The sequence below is a fragment of the Macaca thibetana genome, chromosome 15 (genome assembly GCF_024542745.1).
Source record: "Macaca thibetana thibetana isolate TM-01 chromosome 15, ASM2454274v1, whole genome shotgun sequence".
NCBI lineage: Eukaryota > Metazoa > Chordata > Mammalia > Primates > Cercopithecidae > Macaca > Macaca thibetana.
Window position 1 is genome coordinate 104,835,371 of NC_065592.1, and position 25,714 is coordinate 104,861,084.

The 25,714-nt window shown below is 50.0% G+C and overlaps 2 protein-coding genes across 3 annotated transcripts in view; one reads left to right on the forward strand and one right to left on the reverse strand.

Annotated features, from left to right (window-relative positions):
- BICD2 (BICD cargo adaptor 2) overlaps positions 1-6,364 on the reverse strand; it is a 49,527-nt gene extending 43,163 nt beyond the window's left edge. For both annotated transcript variants that reach the window (XM_050761544.1, XM_050761543.1), the window contains exon 1: positions 6,022-6,364. In XM_050761544.1, coding sequence (XP_050617501.1) covers positions 6,022-6,261 — 240 coding nt within the window. In that variant the 5' untranslated portion in view covers positions 6,262-6,364. The remainder of the gene's footprint in view (positions 1-6,021) is intronic.
- Positions 1-25,714, forward strand: part of SUSD3 (sushi domain containing 3) — a 401,112-nt gene that overhangs the window by 198,798 nt on the left and 176,600 nt on the right. The window lies entirely within an intron of this gene.

Sequence of the window (25,714 nt, forward strand, 5' to 3'; positions counted from 1 at the left end):
AACCTGCTTTTCTCTCAGAGTAGCAACAAACTATCTTTAATAAAAAACAACTATTACAGACACACAAAGTCTTTCCCCTGTTTGATGGTGTCTTGTACACATCACACACTCACAAGGGAAGAAGAGCTGGCAGGGAGAAACACTCAGTGCTCCCTACATTTGTCCTGCACCATCTACACAGGTCCTATTGACACTGTTCTCTCCACTTTCTGCTGTTCTTAAAGCAAACGCATGATTTTTAAAACACAGTAGCTTCTACAAAAGAAGCTAGGCCCCCAGTGGCTTCCTCCTAACCCTAACCCTAACCCTAACCCTAACCCTGGCCTGCGATGCCCTGAGGGTGGCAAGGGGTGCCTGCTTGCCACTCAGTCCCCATCTCTCCATCCACCTCCCACAGCAGAGCAGAGCCCAGCTTGGGACAGCAGGGTTTGAGCCCAAGGTGGCAGCTAGGCAGCCACATTGGGCCCTCTCCTGCTCCGGAGTTCAGCTTCAGGGGCCACACTCTGAACGCTAGACAACACAGGGTCTAGGGCCAATGCTTTACCTGTCAAAGCCTGCATAGTCCTGGCCAGCCCTGGCTACCAGCCACCACCACCTCAAACAGCTGGTGTACTGTCTGAGAAGAAACCAAATCTTTCTTACCCCCGATGTGTGTGACAGTTTCATCTGGTCCACGTGCATGGGGAAGCAGGTCTGACTGACTGGGGGATGCCCAAAACTGACAAAGAAACTGATCTCCTCCCTCAAAGGAAGGGACTGTGGTCCCTAAGTGACAGGGGAGACCTAGCAGGAATCCTATATGGACCTAGGCAGGATGTTCAGACACAAGGGCACAGGGACACCCCTCCCCGACCTTCGGGGCTCACAGAGCACTGGGCCAAGGTAAGCAGCATCATTATTAACCCATTATGGCCCAGGCAGCGGCTCATCTAGGGCCGCAAGCTCCTGGGAGACCAGGCAGGGCCCAGACTCCCACTGTGGAGTCAGTATGGAGTCCACAGGGACAGACATCATATAGTCGGTCCTACTCAGGTGGTGCCAGGCACCCCCAGGGGCCCAGAGGCTCCCAGTACTAGGCCTGGCTTTCCTCCGGATCCACCTGCTAAGCCACAAAGCATGCTCGCTTGGCGTCCCCAAAGACGAGCTGCTCCATCACAGCTGTGCCTGCCTTGAATCCCGTGGAGGGTGCCAGGTCCACGCCTCCACATGCTGGCAGGGCTGGCCTGAAGCACACCATCCGCATGCCTAGGGCTGGGCAGACTCCCTGGCCAGGTCCCAGGATGACTGAGATATACAAGTGCCCAGTCGCCAGGCCCTGCAGGAAGAAATAGCAACAGGGCTCGAGGTGGGAGTTTCAGACATTTTTAAAAGTGTAAGGGTCCCTAAATATTCCTTCATGATCCCCTGCCCCACATTCTAAAAGTGGGAAAGAGAGGCCCGGGGGGCAGAGAGTTGCCCAACAATTAAGTGACAACAGTGTGGCCACAGGGTCATCATCTTTGGATGCCTATAGCTGCCTCGCTCCCACTGTCAGACCCATCTGTGCTTCAAGGATTCACAGGGCCCCAGCTCCCACCCACGCCAGGCTTCTTCATACCAACTGCCACCACCCAGCCCCCTGAAAGGCCCTTGGGTCTCCCAGAGCCTCCCTGCTCCCAACAGCCTTCTGTTCAGAAACGGACACAAGGATGTTCTCAGGGGTTATCAGAGGAATGGGAGAATCCCACACTTGCTTTAACCAAGACCAGGACTTTTCCTGTTCTGGAAGCAAACAATCAAGGAGGCTGGGCCTCACCCCCGGTGACTCTGCAGAGGAACCTCCTGGAGGATCCTCTGCCAATCCCCCTGTTGCCCCCACTTCCTGCAGCTGCCCAGGTGCTGGGAACAGGGCTCGGCAAGTGCAGAAGGCAGCAGGCAGGGGAACTTTAGAGGCACCCAAAAAGCTTGAAGGGCAGGTGGGACTTCTAAGACGAAGGGTGAATGTGGGCACAGGAGAGGTAGGGCAGTCCCAAGCCAGCCTGTAGGGGCATGAGACAATGCTTAGGGCAGCCCCACGGAGATGGCAATGGAAGCCACTTGAGACTGAGCAGGGACAAGGACGAGAACGGGGAGAAGCTGCAGGTGCAGCAGCAAGGAGACAGAGACCTGAGTGAGGCATGAGATTCAGTCCGCAGAAGACCTACAAAGCACTTGCTGCGTGTTGGGTGCTGTGCCCAGTCCAACACCCAATTCCACCCACATGCACCTCTCAGACAAGGACAATGATGCTCCAGAGCTTGGCACTATGGCACCGAGGTGGTACACCAAGGCAGTGAGGGTGTCCAGACCTCCTCTCTGAGCCTGAGCTCAGGTGGAGTCAAGACTGTTCCCAGACCTCCCCCATTATCCTCCCCTGACCATGAGGACCACATGGGCACCTAGCCTCAGTCCACCTAGCTACGGTCCCTGCTTGTGCCCTGGAAGCAGGAGCTGCCACCTCAGCACACCTGTCCTCTTTTTTTTTTTTTTTTTTTGAGACGGAGTCTTGCGCTGTCGCCCAGGCTGGAGCGCAGTGGCCGGATCTCAGCTCACTGCAAGCTCCACCTCCCGGGTTTACGCCATTCTCCTGCCTCAGCTTCCTGAGCAGCTGGGACTACAGGCGCCCGCCACCTCGCCCGGCTAGTTTTTTGTATTTTTTAGTAGAGATGGGGTTTCACCGTGTTAGCCAGGATGGTCTCGATCTCCTGACCTCGTGATCCACCCGTCTCGGCCTCCCAAAGTGCTGGGACTACAGGCTTGAGCCACCGCACCCAGTCCACCTGTCCTCTTAAAGCTGCAGCTGAGAACACAGGGCAAAGTGTCCCACGGCCATGCAGGACCAGGAACACCAGGTTGCTGACCAAAGCCCATCTAATTATCTTCCCCACCATTCCAGGGAGAGGAAGGGAAAGGGTGCAGTGGGAACTGGGACAGATATGGCTCTTATTGAGTTAGACTCCAGAAATCACTAGCAGAATGATTAGGCAAAATCAACCAGGGAGCACCCTCCTCACTCATGGCCTCAGCCAGCACCGTGCTATGATGTCGGCAGGACACAGACACATCCCCCATTGCATGAGAAAGGCAACAGGACTGGCACTGTCTCCCATTCACCACCACAAGACCCTCCTCAGCTCTGATGAGAAACCCACACACTGGAACCAGCAGGCCAGCATCCTTCCCTCAACGATCCTGTTAGCTACAAATGCAGGGCAGGAGCACAAGCAACTCCATTTGGAGCACAATCTGTTAGTAACTAAATGCACTTTAGTTCAAGAAATAAAGTTTTTTAAAGATTTAAGGTGGTACACCTCTCTACAGGAGAAGAAAAAAACCCACAATTATTGTCTCCTTAAATCTTGTGGTTTTTTTGTTTTTTTTTTTTTTTTTTTTTTTTTTTTTTTTTGAGACGGAGTCTCGCTCTGTCACCCAGGCTGGAGTGCAGTGGCCGGATCTCAGCTCACTGCAAGCTCTGCCTCCCGGGTTCACGCCATTCTCCTGCCTCAGCCTCCCGAGTAGCTGGGACTACAGGCGCCTGCCACCTCGCCCGGCTAAGTTTTTGTATTTTTAGTAGAGACGGGGTTTCACTGTGTTAGCCAGGATGGTCTCGATCTCCTGACCTCGTGATCCGCCCGTCTCGGCCTCCCAAAGTGCTGGGATTACAGGCTTGAGCCACCGCGCCCGGCCAATCTTGTGGGTTTTTTTTAAATAAAGAGTTAATATTTTCAACTATGATATTGACCATAATTAAATAGGTTAGCTAGAGCCTGTGTTGGCACAAGTGTGAGGAATAGGTATGCTGTTGATGGGGGGTGAACTGGTACAAACTTTTTGGCAACATTTACTGAAACTGAAATGCTGATGCACATTCCTCTAGACTCTGCTAAAGACTTTGGGCAGAAACATTCTTATCCCACCTTACAAAGGAGAACTAGGCTCTGAACAGAGCAGTAATTTGTCCAAGGCCATGTGACCAGTACACGGGGAAGCCAGGTGGTGACAAAAAACAATAGGCAAGCAGATGCCTAAAGAGCACCCACAGAAACAGATACACTCTCTTCCCGATTCTGCTAGGGACTCACCCTCCAGATACATGCCACGAAAATGCCAAGATTCTTCACTGTGCCGAAACATTTGTGTCAGAATAGCAAAGAGCTGACAAACGAAGGGCATCAAAGTGGGGACAAGTTAGGTCAGCAACAATTCCTTCTCACAGAGGACACTGCCAAACCCAAGCTGTGGACAGAGACAGGGACTATAGAGGCTGCCCAGGAGCGGCTCACGATGCACTTGGTAGGAGGAAGAGGGCTGCTTCTCTGTGTGCAGAGGGGAAAGTGCTCGAACAGACAGTGCAGCCTGCTGGAGAGGGTGAGCCCCGCTACAGGAGACCAGAATCCGGCTGAGGCCACTCCCACTCCATATTCTCAGAGCCCCCGGCCTCCCTGTCACACGCCCCACCCTAAGATGAGGACTTTTGCAAGAGCGGCCGCATCTCACCCCTCTTGTAGCTCCAGCGCCACTGCAGCATGGATTGCAGAAGGCGCCGATACCTGTTGACAGACAACAGACTGGAGTCCTGAGGGTCATGGGGAAGGACCCAGTTCCTGCTGGCCCAGGGTCAGCCACTGACTGGTACTAACTGAGCACCTGCTCTGCCCACACATTGACTTCAACACCTGCTTGGATTCAATCTGTCCTCTCCACAGAGGGGGGTCATACTGGTCTCCTCAGACAAGGGGGAGGCAAGGAAGGCTGCAAATGGTTTAGGCACCTGTCTGGGCTGACTCGGAGCAGAGGTGCCAGCTGATAAGCCTGGAAACCAAGAGCCAAGGGCTCACCAGGTCACAGTCAAGTGGGGGAAGGGAGCACACCACCAGGCTATACTCCTGACCCCACACGGGTCCTTTCCAAATACATGACACTCACAACAATCCTTTCTGGGTACGCAGTACTGCACTCCCATTTTGCAGAGGGGGGAAGCTAAGGCTCAGGGAGCGCCTCTACCCAAAGCCACATCACTAGCAAGGAGCAGAGCCTGGATCCAAACCCTGGTGTCTCCTCCCAGAAAGCAACTCCTGCCAACAACGCTATGGAGTCAGGGAAGGGGAGAAGAGAAGCTGGGGAAGGACTGTCCAGGTCTCCCGCTGCCCTGCCGCCTGGAGACCCTCGACCAGCCTGGCGGTCTAACCTCCCCTCCCCACAGTGGGAATGACACAGACCACTGACGTCTCCGTCCAAGAGGAACACAGCCAGCCACAGCGAGGGGAAGGGCCTGAGATGGGGGGCTGGACAGGAAGTGGGCCAGGGAAGTCATGCTAGCTGGTGGGAGCGCAATCCCCGCAATGAGGACAGAGCGCTGGGCCTGGGGCAAGGGTACTGGGGGACCCATGCCAAGGGCAACCTCCACGTGCAACCCCGAGCCCCTACTCACTTAGGCCGCTGTCCACGACCTTTCCCCACCTCAGAGGCACTCATGAAACAAGCAGAAACGCTCCGAAAGTAGCTGCGCCCAGAGAGAGGAAGTGATTTGTCTGAAGGTGACAGAGCCGCAGCCACTCAGACCCAGGCCCATCATCGGCCTCTCCCAGCGGGTCACCAGCATCCGTGGCCTCAGCTCTCGGCTCAGCCACTGCCCTCCCAACCCCACCCCACGCTCAGACACACCCGGAACAGCGACCACCGCAGAGCATCAGCCCTTACGAAGCCCCGCCCCGCCCGGGCCGCCCAGGTCCCCACAGAAGCAGGCGGGCAGCTGCAGGAGGCGACAGGGCGCCCGGACCCCTGCATTAGCGGCGTCTGCAACGGACGCTGCACCGGCTCGCTAGCCAAGGCCGGGCCCACTCCCACATACTGCCCGGGTCCCCGGCTCTGGGCCCGTGCCCCCTCCGCCCACCCCTGCCGGCCCCCGCTTGGCAAGCTGACCTTGGCCGCCCTGGTGCCAGGGACGACGCCCACAGGCCCCGGCGCCGGGCGGGGGTCGCGGGGCAGGGCGGCTCGGCTCACCTCCTTGAGCTGCTCCATCTCGCCGCGGATAGCCTCATAGTCCACCTCGAGTTCCTCGAACTGCAGCTTAAGCTGGTGCTTCTCCTCGAGCACCGCCAGCCCGTACTCGGCCGCCTGGATCTTCTCACGCGTGGTCTCGGCCAGCTCGTGGGACAGCCGCTTCACCTCGGCGCGCAACCACTCGGGCTGCGCCTCCATCACCAGCCGCGCGTACTCCTCCTCCTCCGACGGCGCCGACATGGTGGCCGAGGGCCGAGCCGGCTCCCACCGAGACTCTCGCAGGCCGGGCCCTCCTCAGCCGCCACCGCCGCCGCTGCTGCCGCCGCCCTGCCCCGACGGCCGCCCGCCCGCCCGCGCCGCCGCACGGCTCCTCCCCTCCGGCGCGCGGAGCCCGCTGGGGGCTGGAGTCCAGCCCGCGCTCCGACTACAAGATCCATCGTGCCCGGCGCCCGCCCGGCCCCCGCCTATGATTGGCCCATGACCTGTGAGGGGCGGGCCCTCGGGCGCAGCCACTGACGCCGATGTCGCCCAGGGGACTGTGGGGACAGTAGTCCCGCTCGCGCACCGACTACAAGGCCCGTCCAGCCCCGCGCCCACCCGTCCCCGGCCATGATTGGCCCGCGCCGTCAGCGTCAGAGCCGGATGCACCGGCGCCTTGCAGTCCCCTGGACGGCGGTCGAGTGGGCGCGGCCCCGCGGCCTTCCCAGCACTCAGAGCCGGGGACACTGCTCAGCCGCCGCGCCTCGCTCTCCCCTGTGCCTCTGGCAGCCGGCGGCCACGCGGGGTGGCAAGACGGCTGCCGGGAGCGCCCCAGGGGAGGCGGGTGCGGGCGGCGGGACTGGGCTCCCGACCCTGGGGCGTACAATGCGGACAGAGCCCAGGCGGCCGCGAGCGAGAAGCGCATCCGAGAGCGCGGGCGAACGGCTGCTGCTGGAAACCTGGGGACGGTGTGACGCATGCTCTGTGCAGACGTCTGGGGGCGGGAGGAGGACGGGCCAGCAGGGGGCGCCCAGGGGCCAGCGGGAACCTCAGCGCTGCCCCTCAGTCCTTCAAGGTCTATTTCTTGGAAATAAAGACATTTCCATTAATACAGGGTCATAAACGTGGTAAATACAATTGTTGTCTCCGCATCTATTTTTAGGCCTGACTTAAGTTATTTGAAAGCCAGTCGTACCCTTCGCCTTGGCGTAGGTAACACTTCTCCTCCGTATATGGTGATGTGTGAGATAGCCCGTTTATTCCTTATCTCATTGACCTATAGCGCAACACACCCCACAGCTGCTGACCGCCATAGCACCTAATGACCAGTATCGGGGTACTGCAAATGAGCTCACCCTTCCCTCGTGTTTTCTTTAACCAGTTCACAGCCCCCAAGGGAAATCCTAAAGGATGATTCCCAAGGACCCTAGCACAGGCATAGTCCCTTCCTTCCCACCGTCTCTCACTGCCCCTCCCCACCTGCTTGTCCGCCTCCCTTAGGCGTCCCTAACCTCTCCGGGACCTAACAATAATAAATTTCCTCTGTTTTGTGCCTTTTCATTTAACTTCCTCATTGTAGCTCACCAGGCCCCCACACCCATTCGGTTCTCCTAGAGAGTGGCTATCTTGGCTTATGGTCACTCTCAAGACCAAATTAGAAGCCATAACAGCAGAAATCACAGCACACAGGGTCCTGACACTATCTAATGCACAGTCCACACTCTAATGGCACGAGGACCCAACACCATACCGGAGAGTTTCAGTATTATTTTTCTGGGCCAGGATCCAGTTGCATTCAGTCGTCAGGTTTCCTGAGTCTCCTTTGATTGACCTTTCTGAGGCGTGCAGTGCACACCGGTATATGCTCATGGGGAGATGAGGTGATGCGTTTCTGGCAGGACTCTCACTGAGGTGTTGCTGAGTTTTCAGAACACCAGCTGGGAGACGCATAATGTCGATTTGCATCTCTCTGATCGATGCTGGGATTTTCTTTGGTAATTAGTGTCGTGAGTGAAGACTTTGCAACCATAGATATAGCCTATCACTCCTCAAACCTTGACCCACTAATTTTGGCATTCAAGACTACTTCTTGCCTGAAATAATTATTACCATACTGGCTGTTTTGTTGTTGTTGTTGTTGTTGTTGTTGTTGTTTTGAGAGAGAGTCTGGCTCTGTCCCCAGGCTGGAGTGCATTGGCGCAATATCGGCTCACTGCAACCTCTGCCTCCCGGATTCAAGTGATTCTCCTGCCTCAACCTCCCAAGTAGCTGGAACTACAGGTGCATGCCACTATGCCCAGCTAATTTTTGTAATTTTTTTTTTTTTTAGTAGAGACAGGGTTTCACCATGTTGGCCAGGATGGTCTGGATCTCTTGACCTCGTAATCTGCCTGCCTGGGCCTCACAAAGTGTTGGAATGACAGGCGTGAGCCACCATGCCCGGCCATACTGGCTGCTTTTCTGTTTCCATCAGTCCTTCTCCATTTATGAGTTGCCTTTGTACTGAGGCAGCTATACCTTCTCATTTATTCCCTTCTCTCTCATTCATTAGCAGTGTGGATCCATGAATTCTTGTTTTACTCCATGGGTTACAATCCATTACTTTCCTTACTTGCTTTGATGCTCAAATGGTAGCAGATTTGGCCTGTGGGAGCTCTCCAAGCTGGCTCCATGTCTTCAAAACATCGTAATTTGTTATTATTGTTATTACTTCCTTGATATCTGATGCCAGTTGTTCCAAGATCATCTTGTGCTCTCCATGTCCCAGACCTGAAATCAATTATTTCCTCAAGGAGCCCTGATTCTTTTTAGTGTTTTGTTTGTCTGAGGAGAATGTGTCATAGTTTGACTTGTGAAATTAACTAATCAGTTGTAGTAGGAATAGGATGACCAAGCGGCCTGGCTTGCCTCGGACTGTCTTGGGCTGGGCAAATTGTTAATGAGTGGGACAGCTCCTAGTGTAAAGAAGGAACAAGCCTTGTTTGAGTGTGTACTTAACAAGGGAGGGACTGATGCCCCACAGTGACTTGCCCAAGGTCACACAGCCTCAGGGCAACACCTGCACCTGATCCAGCCTGATCTGACTCCAACCGCCCCAGCCCCACCCACACCTTCCCATGGGGCAGGTCTGAGGAGGGATGGAGAAGGACCGTGGGGGTCCCACGCAGAGAGTGACCATGGCGCTTTGAACTTGGAGACAGGTAGTGGTGGTGGAAGGGAGGCCAGGGAAGGCTTCAGGAACATTCTGTTACAGGTAGGGGCTCTCCTAGGTGCTGGGGGCAGAGGGTCTGTCACTACCCTTGTGGGCTTCCTTCTGGCCGGAGGGAGAGCTCTGGGTGGGAGTTGCAGTGTGTGACGGGGTGGAGTGGATCAGGACAGCCTTCCCTGAGAAGACACCTGAGGGAGGCGCAGAGGATGCACAGGAATTGGCCAGCCCAAGGCTGCAGGAATAGGGGGCTGGCAAGCATAAGAGAAGCAGGGTGGTCCCGGCAGCAGATAACGAGCCACCTCTTACTGAGCTCTGCCTGTGTCCCCAACATTACCAGGTATGTGACATACATCTTCTCATTCAATCTTCACAATACCCTGAGGGGTAGAAATGATGCCACCTTCTTTTCCTCAAGTCTATCTGTCTCTGGCCAGACTCTTCTCCAAAGTTACACCATCAAGCTGTCACTCTGAAGTCAAGCCGCTTCTCTCCAACATCCAGCCATAGTCCCCGACATCCAGCCATAGTCCCCGACATCCAGCCATAGTCCCTGACATCCAGCCATTCTCTCCAACATCCAGCCATAGTCCCCAACATCCAGCCATAGTCCCCGACATCCAGCCATAGTCCCCGACATCCAGCCATAGTCCCTGACATCCAGCCATTCTCTCCGACATCCAGCCATAGTCCCCAACATCCAGCCATAGTCCCTGACATCCAGCCATAGTCCCTGACATCTAGCCATTCTCTCCAACATCCAGCCATAGTCCCCGACATCCAGCCATAGTCCCCGACATCCAGCCATAGTCCCCGACATCCAGCTGCTTCTCCTCTCTGCTGGCTGAGCCTGGGGTCCTTATAGGCACAGGATGGGGCAGGGCGGAGCCATGGGTGGTTTAGGAAAGGGCAACATTTAAGTGGGAAACAGATACAAGTTCTCATTTTGTGCTGCGGTTTCAGGCCTTTCAGCTTAATAGTAAGGCTTCACCAGGGACCCGCCCTTTTCTGCCTGGAATTTCTCTGACCCCCCCACCCCCTCCCTGTCCCTATCACCTGGACCATTACCGTCACCCCCTCACTGCCTCCTTGGCTCCTCCTTCCCCTAGGCTTCTCTCACAGCAGGGCAGCCAAGAGTTTCCTTAGACCCAAGTCAGGTTCCATTCCCACTCTGCTCGAAACCCTCGCAGAGTCAAAGCCAAATCATCACAGCTACCTTCAAGGCCCTGCACACTCAAGTGTGGCTCTTCCCCTACCTCTTCCTTCCCCTCTCCTCTTGTGTAGCTCTTGTAAACCAAAAAGTGTCTGAGACAAGTCTTCATCAACTCAGAAAGTGTATTTTGCCAAGGTTAAGGATGCATCCATGACACAGCCTCAGGAGGTCCTGATGACATGTGCCCAGGGTGGTCGAGGTACAGCTTACTTTTATACATTTTTGGGAGACATAATGTCAGAGACATTTGAGCCAGAGCCAACTCCATCTTGAATAGGGGCTGAGTAAAATAAGGCTGAGACCTGCTGGGCAGCATTCCCAGGAGGCTAGGCATTCTAAGTCACAGGATGAGACAGGAGGTCAGCACAAGATACAGGTCACAAAGACCTTGCTGATAAAACAGGTTGCAGTAAAGAAGCCAGACAATGCCGGGCATGGTGGCTCACACCTTTAATCCCAGCACTTTGGGAGGCCAAGGCAGGCAGATCACCTGAGGTCAGGAGTTTGAGACCAACCTGGCCAACATGGTGAAACCCCGTCTCTACTAAAAAAATACAAAAATTAGCCGGGAGTGGTGGTGGACATCTGTAATCCCAGTTACTCAGGAGGCTGAGACAGGAGAACTGCTTGAACCCGAGAGGCAGAGTTTGCAGTGAACCGAGATCACGCCACTGCACTCCAGCCTGGGTGACAGAACGAGACTCTGTCTCAAAAAAAAAGAAGCCAGACAAAACCCATCAAAACCAAGATGGCAATAAAAGTGACCTCTAGTCATCCTCACTGCTCATTATGTGCTAGTTATAATGCATTAGCATGCTAAAAGGCACTCCCACCAGCGCCATGACAGTTTACAAATGCCATGGCAACGTCAGGAAGTTACCCTATATGGTCTAACAAGGGGATGAACCCTCAGTTCTGCAGAGTGCCCACCACTTCCTCAGAAAACTCATGAATAATCCACCCCTTCTTTAGCATATAATCAAGAAATGACTGTAAGTATCCTTAGTCAAGCAGTCCATACCGCTGCTCTGCCTGTGGAGTAGCCACTCTTTATTCCTTTACTTTCCTAATAAACTTGCTTTCGCTTTACTCTATGGACTCACCCAGAATTCTTTTTTGCACAAGGTCCAGGAACCCTCTCTTGGGGTCTGGGTCAGAACCCCTTTCCAGTAACAGTGATACATCAATCAATATATGTAAGATTTGCATTGGTTCCATCTAGAAGGGTGGGACAACTTGAAGCATGCAAGGGGTGGGGGGTCTTCCAGGTCATAGGCAGATTTAAACATATTCTGACTGCAATCGGTTGAAGAGTTATTTATGATCAGTAGAAAGGAATATCTGGTTTGTGATCAGGGGTTGTAAAGGCTGAGGTTTTATCATGCATATGAAACCTTTAAATAGCAGGCTTTAGAGATAATAGACTGTAAATGTTTCTTATCAGACTTAAGGTTTGTGTTGATGTAAACCCTGGACATGTCCAACCCCCACTTCCTGTCATGGCCTGAACAGGTTAGTCTTTCAGGTTAAATTTTAGAATGCCCTGGCTGAGGAGGAAGTTCATTCAGATGGTTGGGCGGGTCTTCAAATTTTATTTTTGGTAACACCCTCATGGCTGTAGGCTGTAGACTCCCTTCCCCGGTTCTATTTCCCTCCCTCTGTTGCATACTGTATGGTGTGCATATTCACCTTTGTACACTTTTGTCCCCCTAGAAGGTCAGCTCTAGGAGGGCAGGAGCTTTGACGAGGCCTAGTGAGTCTTTGGGCCCATATCAGGGACACCAGCCAAGGTCCCTTAGGGGTCAGGGCTCAGCGGATACAGACCAGGCTGGGCTCACCATGCACCACTTCCTGGACACAAGCGCCCTCCACCAGGAAGGCGGGACACACAAGATAACAGAGGCGACCTTGACTTCGGCAGAGGTGGGAGGGAGAGAGGCTTGAAGGGTGTCAGGGAACAGCCCGGTGGCTCCCTCTAGGAGAAATGGACCGCTTAGCTGGGGCCTGGCAACAAAACGGGAAGTGATGTTCACCCAACCAAGCTGCTCGGCCTTTGTAAATAAACAAAGGCTCCCCAGGGGCCCAGGCAAAGGCTGGCAGTGCCCTCACACACAGACATGCCCAGACTCAAACCTAACTTGGTGTGTGGTCACTCTGGCAGCTCAGCCTCCCCTTCCTCACTGTTCCCTGGAGAGCTCTGCCTACCCACGTAAGCCCCTTCCTCTGTCTCCTCTCTGCTCCTCACTGGCTGAGGAACAAAACCATCTCCCCAACAGGTGATGGCCTGCCAGGTGTATGTGGCTTGGGCCACCCTCATGGTGGGTCACATAGCAGCCTCCACACTTTCATGCTGTATGACGTCAAAGGATCTTTGGCACAGGTCGGGCATGATGGCTCACGCCTGTAATCCCAGCACTTTGAGACGCCGGGGTGGGTGAATCACCTGAGGTCAGGGGTTCAAGGGCAGCCTGGCCAACATGGTGAAGCCCTGTCTCTACTAAAATACAAAAATGAGCTGGGCATGGTGGTGGACACCTGTATCCCAGCTACTCTGGGACTATTCCCAGCTAGGCTGAGGCAGGAGAATCACTTGAACCTGGGAGGTGGAGATTTCAGTGAGCTGAGATCGCACCACTGCACTCCAGCCTGGGCGACAGAGCAAGACTCTGTCTCAAAGAAAAAAAAGAAAGATCTTTGGCCCAAATGTCATGCATTCGATAAACTCCTCCTCTGTGCTAGGAGTTTCGACACAGTAATGATGATGTGGCAGGCCAGGTCTCACTAACAGTAGAACAGGCAGGCCTCCAGAACCACTGCTTCAGCCCTGACTGAATGGTTAGATGTTAAAGGCTGAAAGGGCCAGTGCTCCTACAAAATGGCTGGAATGTAACAGAAGCCCTCCAAGAGTCTTGCCCGGGCCTCTCCTGGGCCTTGAAACATGTCAAGACAATGAAGGAATTCTTACATTCCTCCTACCAGGACCCGTTTAGGATTAAGCAAGTTTTATTGGGGGTCTAAAGAAACTCCCCAGACCTCCATACCTTAGCTGGAGACAAGATAAAGGTAATGAGCCCCGGTGCCAGCACCTATCTAGATCAAGTAGATGAGTCTCTGGAGAAAGGTCTCCAGGACCCACACATTTTTGTTGTTGTTGTTGTCGTTGTTTGAGACAAAGTCTCACTCTGTCACTCAGGCTGGAGTGCAGTGGTGTGATCTTGGCTTACTGCAACTTCCGCCTCCCGAGTTCAAGCAATTCTTCTGTCTCAGCCTCCAGAGTAGCTAGGACTACAGGTGCACGCCACCACGTCTAGCTAATTTTTGTATTTTCAGTAGAGATGGGGTTTCACCACATTGGTCAGGCTGATCTCGAACTCCTGACCTCAGGTGATCCACCCACCTCGGCCTCCCAAAGTGCTGGGATTATAGGCGTGAGCCACTGTGCCCGGCCGACCCACACCTTAGTTGTAGATTACAAGGAATCCATCACTTGGGTCTTTAGACAAATGCACACTAGAAAGTAGACATATAGCTTAGAAGGTATATAAGCACTGGAAAAGCTTTGTAACTTTGAGTTGGTCTGGTGAATTGCCCCTGCCCTTCTCCCTGTACCTGTTTACAGAAATAAACTCTCTTATTTCCCAGGTCATCTGCATCTCGTTACTGGACCATGAGTACAAGCAGCCCGACCCTCAGTTCAGTCCAGGAACAATGATGGTGGTGAAGGCCCCATATGTGCTGAGCATTTACCCTGCTCCAAGCCCTATGTCTAGCAATTGCAAATAATCACTATCTTTCTTAAGCCTCACAAACAAGTTACAAGGCAGGTACCACTGTTTTCATTTTATAGACCAGGAAACTGAAGCACAATAAGGTAGATGACTTGTCCAAGATATCATAGGGTATAACTGGAGAAGCCCAGGATCTGAACCCTGGTCCATGTGACTCCAGATCCCAGCTCCCTGCCCGCCAGCCTTCCCTGGGTGCAGCAGGACACAGCCCAGCCCTCAAGGATTCATGTTGCAGATGGAACAGACGTCAGTGGCTGACTCTGCTGCACTCTGGAGCCTGGGAGGGGCAACACTCCACCTGGAGAACTCGGAAGGTGGCACAGAATGGGGGACAGTGGGTTGCATCTCGAAGGAGCAGGTTTCTGCCAGTCATGGAAAATACGCTCCAGAGAGAAGTCCCCAGGGACACAAAAATGTGGAATCATGGATGAGTGTGGCCTGGGGATAAATTCAGGGAAGAGGAGCAAGACGGAGTGTGTGTGCTGGGATTACAGGCGTGAGCCACCGCAACCGACCCGCTTCGACTATTTTGAATGCTGTTGTGAAAATGGCTATATAAGTAACTGCTTGAGGCTCTACTTTCAATTCTTTTGAGGATGTACCTAGAAGTGGAATTGCTGGGTCATATAGTAATTTTGTTTGGCTTTTTGCAGAATCGCCATGTTTTTTATAGCCGCTGCACCATTTTACATTGCCAGCAACAAGGTACAAGGCCTTCAATTTCTCCAAATTCTCATCAGTACTTGTGACTTCCATTTTAAAAATAACTGTCCCAGGCTGGGCATGGTGGTTCACGCCTGTAATCCCAGCACTTTGGGAGGCTGAGGCGGGTGGATCACGAGGTCAGGAGATGGAGACCATCCTGGCTAACATGGTAAAACCCTAGCTCTACTAAAAATACAAAAAAATTAGCTGGGCGTGGTGGCGGGTGCCTGTAGTCCCAGCTACTCGGGAGGCTGAGGCAGAATGGCGTGAACCTGGGAGTCGGAGCTTGCAGTGAGCCGAGATCGTGCCACTGCACCCCAGCCTGGGCTATAGAGCGAGACCCTGTCTCAAAAACAAAACGAAACAAAACAAAAAAACTGTCCCAGTGGGTGAGAGGTGGTATCTCATGGTTTTGATTTGTATAGTTTGGAATCATTACATTTCCCTAATGATCAATCGATATTGAACATCTTTTCAGGTGCTTATTTGCCATTTGTGTTTCTTCTTTGAAGAAAATGTGTGGGAAACTGGATGAAGGGTACTTTTCATAACCTCTGTCTTTACTGGGGTTTTCTATTTGTTGATTCATTGCCATAATCCATTCTTTTGCTTATTTAAATAGGGGTTTCTTTAGCTTTTTGAACTTCTTTGCAACAGCTGCTTTGCTTTGAAGCCTCTGTTTGCTGAATCCAATATCTGAGGACTGTCAGACACAATTTCTATTGAATTCTCTTTTTTCTGAGGATGGGTCTTTGTATGTCTTATAATGTTTTGTTGAATACTTGATATTTGAGATAATGTATTGAAGCAACTCTGGATTCCCCCTCTTGTGCACTATTGTTTTTGTTTTGTTTGTTTGTGAACTCTGTCTTCTCAGCAATGTGTGGCTGCTTTCTTCTTATTTTTATGTTTAAGCCTGCTTCCTAGGTTCTGCAACTGTGACTTCATACATTAGCATTCAGTTGGAGGTTAGTCAGACTATGCTCATAGCCAATGAGGCTTCCACACTGTGCTGATGGATCTGCAATTTGGCAGAGGAGCACCTTTTAACCACAGGCCACATTCAAGTCTACTCTAGCTATTAGATTCCACTAGGATCTCTTGCGTCTTCTCCGCATATATAGTCACATTCAGTTGGCCAGAGATGCATGCGTGGCTTCAGCTCAATCCAATCTTTGTCACACATGTGCTCATCCTCCTCTCAATGTGGCATATGTGAGAGTTTATCAAGGCCTCTATTGCTGTCTCACCACCTGGAACTCCCTAGTAAAACCTTATCTATCCTTTTGGTTCATTTCTTGTTCAAAAAAGATCTGAGTTTAGGCCAGGCACAGCGGATCATGCCTGTAATCCCAGCACTTTGGGATGCTGAGGTGGGCAGGTTATTTAAAGTCAGGAGATCGAGACCAGCCTGGCCAATATGGCGAAACCCTGTCTCTACGAAAACCACAAAAATTAGCTGAGTGTGGTGGTGCATGCCTGTAATCCAAGCTACTGGAGAGGCTGAGGCAGAATTGCTTGAACCCAGGAGGTAGAGGTTGCAGTGAGTGGAGATGGCCCAATTGCATTCCAGCCTGGGCAACAGAGTGAGACTGTTTCTCAAATAAACAAACAAACCAACAAACAAAAAAGGTCTGACTTCAGGTTAGCAGAGCTGCTAGACATCCCTGATCACTTGTCAGTGAGATCCAATTTAGCTGACAATATTTAAATCAAGTGACATCCCTCTGGTAGTGTAATCAAAGGTAATAGTTTCTTTATCTGCCCCTACATTCATCAAATTAAACAGTGTTGGGAAGTTATGACAGTTTCCCCAGGTAGGAACATCACAGACTTTTGCTATTTGCACCCACATTTAAGCAAACCTTCCTTCCTTCCTTCCTTCCTTCCTTCCTTCCTTCCTTCCTTCCTTCCTTCCTTCTTGTATAGTTTGGAATCATTACACCGGGAAAAATGGAAGAAAGATACACACCCTAACACCCACAGGTCTTCCTCTCTAGGCAGTAGCATGACTTTCTACTTTCTTTATCAGCTAAATCTGGCTGCCTGTAATAGATTTCAAAAAAAGGGCATGAAGCTTGCCCTCTCTCTTCATTCCTTTGAAAAGTGATTTTAGGCCGGGCGCGGTGGCTCAAGCCTGTAATCCCAGCACTTTGGGAGGCCGAGGCGGGCGGATCACAAGGTCAGGAGATCGAGACCACAGTGAAACCCCGTCTCTACTAAAAATACAAAAAATTAGCCGGGCGCGGTGGCGGGCGCCTGTAGTCCCAGCTACTCAGGAGGCTGAGGCAGGAGAATGGCGGGAACCCGGGAGGCGGAGCTTGCAGTGAGCCGAGATCGCGCCACTGCACTCCAGCCTGGGCAACAGCGTGAGACTCCGTCTCAAAAAAAAAAAAAAAAAAAAAAAAAAAAAGAAAAGTGATTTTGCAGCTCCTCCCAGTAAGAACTGGAGTCTGTTTCTTCATGCCTTGATTCTGGACTGCCCTCTTGAATTATTTTCACCAACAGGATGTGGCAAAAGTGATGTTGTGTTAGTTTTCAGCCTGGGCCTCAGGAGATTTTAAACCCTCTTACTCTCTTACAGAAACTGTCTCAGCTATTATGAACACAAGCCTGGGCTAGTCTGTCAGATGATGAGAAGCACTTGGTGCATCACCCACAACACCCCAGCAGATTGACAGCCATTTGAGTGAGGTTATCCTGGACCATCCAGCTGATGCAGGTGCATGACTAAAAACACTCTTGTCATTCTAATGCACTAGTTTTGGGGTGATTGGTTATGCAGCTGTAGCTAACTAATACACTGACCCTGGTTTTGCTCATTGGGAGGCTCTCCTCTGTCCATTGATCTCTAGGTCGCGTCTAAGCTGGACAGTGAGTAGGATGACTCAGGGACTGCCCTTCTCTACTAGTCTGCTCTTGGCGTTGGGTCCCATGTCATCATCACAGGATTGCCTAATAGCAGGATTTGGCAAACTAGAGCTCATGGGTAACATCCAGGCTGCCGCCTGTTTTTGTAAATAAAGTTTTATCAAAATATGGGTGGATCACGTGAGGTCAGGAGTTTGAGACCAGCCTGGCCAACATGGTGAAACCCTGTCTCTACTAAAAACACAAAAATTAGTCAGGTGTGGTGGTGTGTGCCTGTAGCCCCCACTACCTGGGAAGCTGAGACAGGAGAATCACTTGAACCCAGGAGGCAGAGGTTGCAGTGAGCCAAGATCCCGCCACCACACTCCAGCCTGGGCAGCAGAGTGAGACTCTGGCTCAAAACAAAAAAGAAAAGAAAAAAAGAAATATCGTTGCTGTGGTCTGAATGTTTGTCTTCCCCCAAATTCATATGTTGAAACTTAATCCCTCACAGGATAGTATTAAGAGGTGGGGCCTTTAGGTCATGAGGACTCTCTCCTCATGAGTGTGATTAGTGCCCTTATAAAGGAGGTTTGAGGAAGCTCTTTTGCCCTTCTGCCAAGCGAGGATGCACAGAAAGTGCCATCCACGAATAACAGGCCCTCACCAGACACCGAATCTGCTGGTGCCTTGATCTTGGACTTTCCAGCCTCCTGAACCGTGAGCAATAAATGTCTGTGGTTTATAAATTACTTTATCTAAGGCATTCCGTTACAGCAGTCCAAGTGGACTGAGACAACAATCATGCTTATTGTTTCTTTTGTCTATGGCTGCTGTCCTCCTGGCAGAGTTGAGTAGTTGTGACAGAAAACACATAGCCTGCAAAACTTAAAATATTTACTATCTTGCCCTTTATAGAAAAAGTTTGCTGACTCTTGCCCTACAGGATAATGATCACAAGGATTTCTCTCAAAATACAAGTTTCTTTCAAACCTGTAAATCATATAAACTATCTGAATTTATTGAAGAGCTAATAACCTAAATCAAAAAGCTTACTGAGGCCGGGCTCAGTGGCTCATGCCTGTAATCCCAGCACTTTGGGAGGCCGAGGTGGGCAGATCACAAGGTCAGGAGTTCGAGACCAGCCTGGCCAATATGGTGAAACCCCATCTCTACTAAAACTACAAATATTAGGCTGGGCGCAGTGGCTCATGCCTATAATCCCAACACTTTGGGAGGCCGAGGCAAGTGGATCACGAGGTCAGGAGTCCGAGACCAGCCTGGCCAACATGGCAAAACCCCATCTCTACTAAAAATACAAAAATTAGCCAGGCACGGTGGTCTGTACCTGTAATCCTAGCTACTCTGAAGGCTGAGGCAGGAGAATCACTCAAACCCAGCAGGCAGAGGTTGCAGTGAGCTGAGATCGTACCACTGCACTCCAGCCTGGGCGATAGGGCAAGAGTCCATCTCAAAAAAAAAAAAAAAAAAAAAGAAAGAAAAGCTTACTGAGTCTTAGGTTATGAAGCTAGGAATCTAAGAATCTCCTCTATCCCAGCAATCAGATATTCTGACTTTAGCTGTTGCTTTAATAGCCTTGGTTTAGTATATCTCTGAAACAGTGGCCTTGCAAAGGAGGCACCAACTAGTCAGTATTGCTCTCAAACTGCATCTTCATGCTCCTCACAATCAAGGTTACTGTCCTCTTTCTCAACAAGTAGGTACTTTAGGAGACTGGAGGATGAGGCTTCCTTCTTGTCCCAATTTTAAACTGCAGTAGTAGTTTCTACCACACTGCCTTAGATATCACTATCACCTTGAGGTGGAGACATCAACTTTTTCAACTATGCCAATTAGGGTGCTTCTAGCTCAGTGCTAAATGACTCTCCCAGTGGCAGCAGTTGTGGAATATTTCAACATCAGGGCTGCCTGAGCTGATAAATAATAGTTGGAGTAAACAATAGCCTAACCATCAAGGTTAAAAGGAAAATTTGAGGAATGAGGTGTCCATGGGACCTTGAAAGGCACCAACATATTCCTGAAGATCTGGGAGGCCATGTGCATGCCCAGGGCTGTATGCAGCAGTGTGCATGCTCAGGAAAGACATGAGAAGGTCTCACCTCTGACTGAACATGAGGATATGCACAAGCAGGAAGTGAAGGCTAAGGCGGAGCTTAAACCATCTGGCTGAGTGGCGAAGGCATTCCCCAATGCACATATAGAGCCTCCTGGCAAAGACTTGGAGACTTACTGGTTCCAGGCATTTACAGAAACATGTGTCAAATCATTACTTGACCACTGTGATGGTTAGTTTTGTGTGTCAACTTGGCTAGGCTATAGTACCTCAATGTAACTTCAATCAATATAGTACTTCAATCAAACACTAATCCAGGTGTTGCTGTGATGGTACTTTGTAGATATGGTTAATACCTACAACCAGTTGACATTAAGGAGATTATTCTGCATACTGTGGATGAGTGTCATCTAAAGTGTCATCTAACCAATTGAAAGGTCTTAAAAGCAAAATTTGTTTCCCTGAAGAAGAAATTCTGCTATAAGACCACAGCATTAACTCTTGCCCAAGATTTTCCAGGCTGCCCTACAAAATTCAGCATAAGTCAGCAGCAAAAGCCAGTTCTATGAAGTAAATATCTTTATCTTTTTATCTATCTGTCTGTCTATCTGTCTACCATCTACTTATTTACCTATCTTATCTGTCCTACTGGTTCTGTTTCTCTGGAGAATTCTGACTGATATAGACTTTGGCACCAAGAGTGTATCTAGAGGTATCTAGAGGAACAGAATATTAAGGAGGATGAGCTTTCTTTCTTTCTTCCTTTTCTTTCTTTCTTTTTTTTTTTTTTAGATAGAATTTCACTCTGTCACCCAGGCTCCCGAGTAGCTGGGACTATAGGTGCATGCTAACATGCCTGGCTAATTTTTGTATTTTTAGTAGAGACAGGGGTTTCCTCATGTTGGCCAGGCTGGTCTCGAACTCCTGACATCAAGTGATCCACCTGCCTCAGCCTCCCAAAGTGCTGGGATTACAGGCATGAGCCACTGTACCCCGTCTTAAGGATGAGCTTTCTTCATTAACTCTAGGGTATCTAGAATTGGTTCTCAATTTGATTATATTTGAAGACACTGATGACTCTATTTCTGGCAGTAAAGACAACACTGATAATCCATTGTGTGATCTGGCAATACATATATAACAAATATCACCCTTTGATACTCCTAATCAAATATTTACAGGCGGTAAGGTTCTGGGTGATCACGTATTTGATATCTTGGAACATTTTAATCAAACTAACTGCTGTGATTTGATGTGTCCCCTATTGTTCATGATTGGAAACTCGATCCCCAATCTGGCAGTGGTAGGAGGTGGGGTCTAATGAGAGGTGATTAGGCCATGAGGCCAGAGTGAATGAATTAATGCTATTATCCCAGGGGAGGATTTGTTATAAAAGAGGGAGTTCAGCTGCTATTTATTCTCTCTCTTCCTCTTCTGCTTTCTGCCATGAGAAGATGATGCAGCAAGAAGGTCCTTGTCAGATGCCAGCCACTAGATCTGGAACTTCCCAGCTCTGGAAACATGAGCCAATACATTTCTGTTATTATAAATTACTCAGTCTCGGGTATTACATAATAGGAGCACAAAATGGACAAAAACACTGGCAAATATAATGATATTGGTTGGTTGCTAATTGCATGGGAAAAGTGGGGAAAGAGGAAAAGGACCCTAGGGATCTGAATTCCCAACTCAAGCTCTGTATAAATGACCTGAAAGCTTCAATGTCTGCTCTGGCAAAAACCCTTATCTTCGGTAGCCACAGAGATGAGATTGCTAAGAGTCAAACCCAGAGTCTCATCCTACAATCAGGTGAGTTACAAAGCAAACTGATTTTCCAATCCTCCATGGTGTCTGATGCTAAAGCATTCATTGGGAATGAATGGGATCCTGAAAATTGAGATGGTGCTATGGTTTGGATGTTTGTCCCTTCCAAATCTCATGATAAAATTTGATCAAAATGTTGGACGTGGGGCCTAATGGGAGGTGTTTGGGTCATGGGGGTGAATGCCTCATGAACAGAGTAATGCCCTCCCTTGTGGGTGAGTGAGTTCTCTATTAGTTCCTGCAAGAGCTGGTTGTTAAAAAGAGACTGAAACCTCTTTCTCTTTTCTTTTCTCTTCTTTTGCCATGTGGTCTCTGCACTCACGGGCTTCCCTTTGCCTTCTGCCATGAGTGGAAGCAGCCTCAGCAGCTGAGACCTATCGGGAGATGATGCCAAATCTTGAACTTTCCAACCATCAGAACGATGAGCCAAATAAACCTTTTTTCTTTAGAAACTACCTAGCTTTGGCCGGGCACGGTGGCTCAAGCCTGTAATCCCAGCACTTTGGGAGGCCGAGACGGGCGGATCACGAGGTCAGGAGATCGAGACCATCCTGGCTGACACAGTGAAACCCCGTCTCTACTAAAAAATACAAAAAAACTAGCCGGGCGAGGTGGCGGGCGCCTGTAGTCCCAGCTACTCAGGAGGCTGAGGCAGGAGAATGGCGTGAACCCGGGAGGCGGAGCTTGCAGTGAGCCAAGATCACGCCACTGCACTCCAGCCTGGGCGGCAGAGCGAGACTCTGTCTCAAAAAAAAAAAAAAAAAAAAAAAAAAAAGAAACTACCTAGCTTCAGGTATCCCTTTATAGCAACACTAAATGTTCTAAGACAGATGGAGACATATGGGGAGATCTGGATGAAGCTGGGGACATTAAATTTCTAAATTTGGAGGTGTTTTCTTTGCCAGTAGAAGCTGTTCCACCTACATCTGAGGAGAGTAATTCTGCTTTGTTTGAGGAAACTGTAATGGCTCCCTGAGAAAATTGCCTTACAAAACATTGCTAATTTTCCTCAGGACCCACGCATCCACCTATCACCACCTGTCTTTGCATCTACACCTATAACTAGAATCACTCTAAGCAGGCCTTGAAAGATGAGGCACAAAGTATGACCCCCAAGGATATGCGTTACACTTCAAATGAAATACATGATTTTTCCAGTTTATACAGACAGAAATATGGAGAATATGTGTTGCCACAAAACAGAGATTCTAGACTCAGTGTTGTGGCTCAGATGGATGGAAAGAACTCTAATGTTTGGTTGGTTAATTGGCTGAAACATGAACCAAAAGGTGACCTGCACTAAATGAAGTTGAAGTGTCAGAACTGCCTTGGTATATTCTAGTAGAAGGTATCCAGAGGCTCAGGGAGACTGGAGTGGTAGAGTGGATTTGTTATGTAAGACTGGCTTCTCCACCCCTGGTGGGTTCAGAGAACATACCTTTAACCATGATTGTGAGAAATAAATTTGTGAGGGAGTCCCAGCATCTTTGAAAACCTACGTGGTTGCTTTTATCTGTAGGTAAAAATTACAGTGAGAACTGCTGCCACTGAGTTGGGAAACCTAAATCCACTTAGGTAATTGGATCCTAGGATGGCAGGAGCCAAGGGGAGGCACTTAATTGCCAAAGGCAAGGTGGGTGGGGTTGCTATAATGAACAGCAGAATCAAAGCAGCAATCAGAATATTCTGACTCGCTCAGACCTATGATGTTGACTAGCTGATGATGGTGTTGCTAGAAGTGAAACAGACAGGAAGCCTACTACATTCTTATTTGATCTGCGTAAGCAGAAGAGTTCTAGGTCAGGTAAACGGAAGTCTAACTTGAATTACCAGAGCAGAGAGTCATGGTCCCTCAAGTAATGCCCAGACTTGAGCCAGTTTACAGACGCTGAACCCTTTGAATGAAGGAGAATCCAGGTCACCTTGAAGAAGGAGTCGGCTACGTTGTCAAAAATGTAAAACGGTTTATCTTTCTTCCAGCCTTCCCTAAAGGGACCCCATCGCCTTTCATCAGGGTGACTGCACTATGGGAAGGGAAATAATCAGACTTTTTGGGGATTGCTGGGCACCAGCTCTGAAGTGACATGAATTCCAGGAGAACTAAAATGTCACTGTCATCCATTAGCCCGAGCAGAGTCTTATGGAGGTTAGGTGATCAATGGAGTATTAGCTCAGGTCCTTCTCCTAGTGGGTCCAGTGGGCCACTGAACTCATCCTGTGGTTATTTCTCCAGTTCTAGAATGCATAACATTGGAATAGACATGCACAGCAACTGGCAGAATTCCTGTATTGATTCCCTGACCTGTGGAGTGAGGGCCACTATGGTGGGACAGGCCACTAGAATTATCTCTAACTAGGAAAATAGTAAGCCAAAAGTAGTACTGTATCCCTGGAGGGATTGCAGAGATTAATGCCACCACCAAGGACTTGAAAGATGCAGGGATGGTGATTCTGCTATCATCCCCCATTCAAATCACTTCTTTGGCCAGTGTAGAAGACAGATGGGGCTTGAAGAATGACAGTGGATTATCTTAAGTTTAACTGGTTGTCAACTCTAATTGCAGCTGTTGTTCTGATGTGTTGTTGTTGCTTGAGCAAATTAACACAACCCCCGGTACTTGGTAGGCAGCTATTGATCCTTCCAATTTTTTTTCCCCTCAATAGCTGCTCACAAAGACCACCAGAAGCAGTTTGTTTCCAGTTGGCAAGGCCAGAAATACACCTTCACTATGCTACCTCAGGGCATCTCATCTCTCCAGCTCTATGTCCCTCTCTGCTTCTGGTGACGCCTGCCTAGGTCTAAGGGGTCTTGTGCAGAAAGTCTCTAATGGTCATCACTGGGACAGCTTTTCCCTACTCTGCTGTCCATCATGTGGCCCTGTCTTCCACCCTAAGGGATCTTGGTACATTGTGGGCAGGGCTCTGCTGACAGTAATGTTTTGATAACCAAATGGTACTTATGACTTAGGACAATTGCTATTGTTACAGAAACAGCAGGGGTTCAGTCTAGGTCCTGTTACTCACCACACAGGAAGCCAACCACTGAGACAACAAGTAGTGCCAAGGAAAAAGGCTTTAATTGGGTGCTGCAGCCGAGTAGATGGATGCTCAGTCTCAAGTCCATCTTCCTGACTGACTAAAACCAGGAATTTATATAGCAGGCAAGAAATGTGACAATGTGTAAGAAAACAGAAACTTGGGAAGGCCAGGAAGTGATCATGGCGAATGAGGCCTCCATCATCTGGTGTCCCTCACACTCCCAGGCTGGAGTACAGTGGCACGACCCCGGCTCACTGCGACCTCTACCTCCCAGGCTCAAGCAATTCTCCTGCCTCAGCTCCTGAGTAGCTGGGACTATGCGTGCACGCAACCACACCTGGCTAATTTTTTTTTTTTTCGTATTTTTAGTAGAGACAGGGTTTCACCATGTTGGTTAGGCTGGTTTTGAACTCCTAACCTCAAGTGATCCTCCTGCCTCAGCCTCTTAAAGTGTTGGGATTACAGGCGTGAGCCATAGTGCCCGGCCTATGACCATTTAACAAGCACAAACTATAACAGCAAGCCTCGGATGGAAAGCCAGGGGGCTTTCTAATTTACTTTTATGTAATTCCATGGTGATTAGAGAATACATTTTGTATGAATTAAATTATTTTAAATTTATTAAGACTTGTTTTATGGCTCAGGATATGGTCTATCTTGGTAAATGTTCCATGGTCACTTAAAAATAATGCATTCTGGCCTGGTGCGGTGGCTCATGTCTGTAATCCCAGCACTTTGGGAGGCTGAGGCTGGCAGATCATTTGAGGTCAGGAGTTCAAGACCGGCCTGGCCAACATGATGAAACCCTGTATCTACTAAAAAGTACAAAAAATTAGCCGGGTGTGGTGGTGCACACTTGTAGTCCCAGTTACTTGGGAGGCTGAGGCAGGAGAATCGCTTGAACCCAGGAAGCAGAGGTTGCAGTAAGCTGAGATCACTCTATTGCACTCCAGTCCAGCCTAGGCAACAAGAGCATAATTCTGTCTCAAGAAAAGAAAAGAAAAGAAAAAAAAAGG